Source organism: Sinocyclocheilus grahami, unplaced genomic scaffold (genome assembly GCF_001515645.1).
Source record: "Sinocyclocheilus grahami isolate Dianchi unplaced genomic scaffold, SAMN03320097.WGS_v1.1 scaffold106.1, whole genome shotgun sequence".
Classification (NCBI taxonomy): Eukaryota; Metazoa; Chordata; class Actinopteri; order Cypriniformes; family Cyprinidae; genus Sinocyclocheilus; species Sinocyclocheilus grahami.
The window spans coordinates 1,648,215-1,653,912 of NW_015505285.1; the positions used below are offsets into that span (position 1 = coordinate 1,648,215).

At 37.1% G+C, this 5,698-nt stretch overlaps 1 protein-coding gene across 2 annotated transcripts in view; it reads right to left on the reverse strand.

Annotated features, from left to right (window-relative positions):
- Window positions 1-2,248, reverse strand: part of LOC107588617 (stromal cell-derived factor 1-like) — a 7,134-nt gene extending 4,886 nt beyond the window's left edge. The window contains exons 1-2 of one of the 2 annotated variants that reach the window (XM_016276774.1): window positions 2,098-2,248; window positions 527-644 (exon numbers count right to left, since the gene is read on the reverse strand). In XM_016276774.1, the coding sequence (XP_016132260.1) occupies window positions 527-644; window positions 2,098-2,164 (185 nt within the window). In that variant the 5' untranslated portion in view covers window positions 2,165-2,248. The remainder of the gene's footprint in view (window positions 1-526; window positions 645-2,097) is intronic. The other variant, XM_016276773.1, reaches the window with a different exon arrangement.
- Between the last annotated feature and the right edge of the window lie 3,450 nt (window positions 2,249-5,698).

Consider the following 5,698-nt stretch of genomic DNA (forward strand, 5'->3'; position numbering starts at 1 on the left):
ACAGTTTAAGTCTTTGTTTACACCTTGGTGAGCATTTATGGTATGGAAAATAAGTGAGGTTTGTAATGGAGTTTGACACGGCACTGCCATTAATCTTTGTTAAAAATCCAAATAAAGCAGCTGTTTTGAACACTTCACTCAATAGAAGTGAAAACATACAGGCAGGATAGTTCTCATCAGCATGCAAGGCTATGGTGTGTGACTAAGCACATCATTCAAGCCCTTTACATGTGTGAGAAAGAGCTTGAAGAGGAACTCTTTCGGACCCCTATGATGCTGCTTTCCTGTACAAAATACAAATGCATCCATGCTTAAAGGTCCTACCCCCTCCTATAGCATTTCCCCCTGGATGTGTGCAACTGTGAGAGCCTGACCAACAGTATAATGCGAGTCAGGGGAGGCCAATTCCTGCCCCATTCAGTGTCCCTTCAGTATTTGGAGATTGATGGGGTGAAGTGATGTATTTCTGGGTCAGGCAGACACCTCATCAGAAGTCGGAAAGAGACAGTTTAGTGCAGATACTCACATGACTTGGAAGGGGCAGTTGGGTGTGTGGAGGAACTTGAGTTCGCGAATGCTTCTCTGTGGGACTGTGTTGACTGTGGAACGGCACCAGCATCTCTCTACCAGGCTGATGGGCTTGGCTGGAGAAGGATTAAGAGAAAAAAGGAAGAAAAACTCAATTCAGCTGTTGCCGTGATGCTTTTAATTCAGTGCATGTGAGCGTTGGATGAAATCATGATGAATAATGAAGTTTGATGAGAAAGTACACAAATGCAAATCACTTTTGCCTGGTATTTTAATTGAGCTCACACCACAGATGCTTTATAAACGAAAACAGCATCCTTGACTAAAACTGAAACTTAAAAGATTTGGTTAATTTTCAAAATCCATTATGTAATCATTCTAGTGTGCCAAACTTACTATTGCAACACTCTCTAATAACAACCAGTACAATTATCAGACACACTGAGGGTGCATTTTCCTCTAACGGCGAGATTGTTGAGCAGTGTATATTATATAATAGAGATGCGATTATATTATGTGCTCTATAAATTTTAACTGTAAATAAAAATGCTTACTAAATTCAGTTTATAATGTTATAAGGTATAAACTTGGGTGATTGTAGGCTATATGCTTAAACATTTCAGCGTGCGTTTATAAAGCAATTCAAGCCAGTATATTTGATGAGAAATGCTGATACTTTTTCAAATGAACTAAATGCAGATTAAACTGGCTGTATGAATTGGAGCGTGCGCGCACGTAAATACTTTATTTCAACAGTCTTCACATTTTTGCACATTAAAGCGAGTGAGTTGTATGGCAGCGCGGGGATTATTGTTCCATTTGGCTCAGACATGTTTCACGCTCAAGGAAGCAGAGACTTCACAGCTCGAGCAGCTTTACATTGTATGTGAAGACTGCACAGCGCACGTACGCAAATACTTTAACGGACATTGCCCACTCACAAGAGGCCAAAGGTGTTAAGTACCTGCGATTTAACGGAGCTCTATCCACGTTAGTCCACTTGTTAAATGCTAATGACATCTCTAGTAATCTATTCTTATTGTCATGTAAACGCGCGAGCTATCGTTAGAGCCGCGCGCACTGGCTGGATTGAAGTAAAGACTGGCGCTATCTCTGCGGTTCTGTTTTATCCTCTAATTTGTGGGTAATTAAGAGAAAACAAAGAGGGCGACAAACACACACACTAATCAACGCCGTGCCGGTGGCTTTTCTGCTCTCCTGACCGCATGCGTGTCAGTTTTTCTCGGAATATGTGGAAAATCACGTACGTTTCATGAAATTAAAATATAAAACCAACTGGTGTGAATGGCCCACGTGAGTTTTAGAAACAAAAATCCGTAGGGTATTACACTACTAATAAATAAAACCGTTTTGAGTTTAATAAACACTTTAAAAGCAAATGCGTAAATGCAATGAAATACGCGTCGTTTCTTACACAGGTGCACGTTACCGTAAAAGCAACATTTTTGAAGTTTGCAATATTTGCATCGAATGTCTTTAATGAAAGCTTTATGCACAGTGCAAAAGTAATGTACACATTTGCAAATGATCTGTTAAACAGTAACTCACCATTTGAAACCGGTGCATGAATGACGACCGCCATCAGAGCGAATATTACGATCACTTTCAGATCCATATTTGCAGTGTGAAGAAGAGATCCGCACAATGTAGAATCCAGGAGCAACTGTGACAGCAGCAACTGCGTCTCTGAGTTAAATCCGCGCACAGGCTCTACTCCAGACACCCCCACCGATCCTCCACCTTCAAAAGGAGAAAGTGGGTGTTCCCACGATGATTTGTCAGCTATTGGCACTACAGATAGCCTCTATTCCATTTCTGGCACCAAATTAGAGTACTCACTTTTTCAATGGAACTGTTATTTTTTTTATTCATGATTTATGTCATATTTAGAGTTTGGTGGTGAATATTGTGAATATGAATATTGTGACCCAAGACATGAGCTTGCATTTATAAAACATTTTATAAATATAGTTCAAAACATGTCATGTTTTTTAGAAGTGTAACATTTATAACATTTCAAGAAAATGTTGATTTAACATCAAAATGCTTTCCGTGTTGGTGTTCTCATTTTTTAAAGAATTTCAGTCTTTTAATAGACTTTTTTTACAACCTCTGCTTAGTTACACTGTCTAGACATTTTTGTTAACCCCACAAAAAATTATTCAGAAACTGAAAACATATTCATCATAAAAGGAGTCATTCATATGCATTGCATTTCTTAATGCGTTTTACTTGCTAGATTGGTCACGTCATTGACCTTTACATTCTCAAGTCTTTATCTATTTTGCATGGTGTTTTCAGTTTCATTATTGTGTATTTCTTTATTTTCTCAAATTCAGCCACAGAACCCACCAACTTATTCACAGAGTTTACCATGACTAAAGGCAAACAGGTGTAGACCTCTGCTTCTCCAAGTTCTATAGACCAAAATAGTCCAGTTTACGTGAGTTCTGATTCACAGTTTATGTTCATAATGATTTGGAAATGAATAAATTGCATCCCTTGAATTAGCAAAATAAACAAATAGTCATGCAAAACGTAATTTAAATAAACAAATCAATAAATCTGTGTTATTGTTTCATCTTGCTCCTAAAAGGAAACGGAGAGAAAGTGAAAAAGGGAGAGCGAACAATTAGTTTTATATTGGGCCAGAACTTTCCACCAAGCCTTCCAGTTAAATCAGAGTGGGGTGATGTTGAAGGGGAGGGGGGTGTATTAGTTTGTATAACAGGACACAGATGTGTTCTCAGTTTCCAAGGATATAGCTATGCTGCGCTAGACTTTTGTCCTGTAACGAAGCTCCAGAGGAGAGGGGTGAGTTCTTGTGTAACAGGACTCTAAACAGACCCAGCTCACCGGGTCAAACCTGCTGCTCAGTGGCCCATGTGTGCCAGTGCAGTGAGGGGTACAAGTGTTGGCACGCATTTAATCACGCTCACACTCAATTACACTGACACATTAGTAAATGATGGGGCAATCCAGATTTTATGTCAGACTGACTTATGTTTTGGCCTTTTTGGTTCAAACTTAAGACCTTTTAGCTTGTATATCTCATTTTTTAAAATGCGGAATAAACAATGTTAGATGTTAATTTGAAGCTTTTAAATGTTTGTCTCTATTTTCTTGTTGTCATTCTAAGTTTTAGTTACTGTGTGTTTAAACGAACTTTTTAATGCCTTTAAAGTCTTTGAGTGCTCAGCTTTCCTCTCTTCAAAAGCCTGGAGGTGAATGCAGATGTCATTTTACAAGGTGCCACTGGTGGGAGAGTTACCTACACTGAGATTCTGCAGGCACATTCCCAGTTGGCCAACGGATAACGAGAGATGGAAGCAGAAAGTTCTATAGTTTTCACTTTAATTCTAAAGCCTCATCAGAACAGGAGCCCTATATTTATATCACTTTCTAAATGCTCAGGCAGCATCTGATATAGCCTGCTTTGTTTTCCTAGTCTCTTGTTTTAACAACATATTCCACTTTTTGCCCACCTGTAGGTTATTTGCATGCTTTTAGCGCATGTAAATCAATCCAAATTGTTTTGTAAACCATTTGGACCATAACATCCAGTATACAATTTTTATGGTTATAATCAGTTTGATAAGGATGTATATAGTGTAATTCTAACTCAGAAAATACAAGTAAATTTTTTGTAAATTACAAATTAATTGCAAGTACACTAAATAAAATGTTTTGTATTTTTCTTGTAAAATGTACTCCAGTAATCTAAAGTCAAAAAAATTTTTTTACAGTGTAGTCCACTCATAAATAATAAATTTTCTACATATCTAAACATATTTATAAGTTTATACATGTTTTAAGAAAGCCATCAGAATTGTTTAAAGCATTGGTGTGTTTAGTTCTATGGTTTATAGACCAACCGTGTGTTTTTGAATAATAGCAGATGGATTTGCTTTGCGATGGTAATATTCTGGTTTAGTTTGCATAGAAACAATATAACTTTTTTACGGTGCAGAGCTTGTGAGGAATGAAGTGATTGTAACTGAAGTGGGTCACCAGAATGATCTCTTCTTTTTCTGAATGTGCTATTAACAAGCATTGTATCTTCAAGATTTCATTTGTTAAATAAAAAATTTAAAAAATCATCTTAAACTATTAGAACCTCATTACTCACAATAGAGCATTTCAAAGCCATGGAATAGGAATATTCATTAAGTAATTTTGGATTAAAGCTCACTAACCCGTTTGATTATCATCTGACTGTAATGAGGGAAGTTCCATTTACAAGAGGTGTCAGGTCATCCTCAGATCTTGCCCCGTCCTAGTCGCCCCCCACATGGAGCGTTGGGGCTCTTGCTGTGGAGCACCCTGAGTTAAGTAAACATGCAGCCAACAGGGGAAACCAGAAGTGTTGTCATTGACACGAGAAGAGCCTTCTAGGGTTTAAATCCAGCCCTGCAGACTCCATGGCCCCCATATGCCTGCAGAGTGATGGAGTCCCTCCCAGACATACCAGCCACCAGGGCCACCATATCTATGTCAATGTTGTGTTTAACAAAATTTGTTTGTATTGAAACAATTGACCCAATCTAAGTTGCTAACAGCTGGAGTTTTGTAGTTGTAATTCAGCTTCAAAGTATTGTTTTGGCTAAAATACGTTTTGTTTTTAATGCCTTTCTTTACGGCTCATAATATTGTTTTGTTCCATCAGTCTGGCCAAAAAATAAATAAATCTGTCAAAACTCCTAAAACAGCACAATGATTTTAAGACCATGATAGAAATTTTGATGTTAAATAAAAATAGTGCCATTATAGAATCTGTAATAGCAGATACAGGGGCTGGTTGTCACACTGAATAAATATTTCTTATATATTTGAAAGGTAGTTTTGGTGTAGGTACATCCATTAAAATGTTAGCTGCCAAAATATATTGAACATTTCCACCGTTATTTATTTAAGGTTCATTTATCACAAGCAAGGCATGTTGTCACACTAGATGGGGCAAGTTGTCACAGACTATTTAATAGCCTTTAGTGTTATATTTATGTTAATTGTAAAAAAAATTTAAACAATTCTGAAAAATGTGTTAGTAAAATTTTTTTTTTTTTTTATTGATTTTGAATAAAATTGCAACATATAAATCACATGTGACTACTTATACTACGACCCAATAAAAATGTAAGCTGTTCAACTT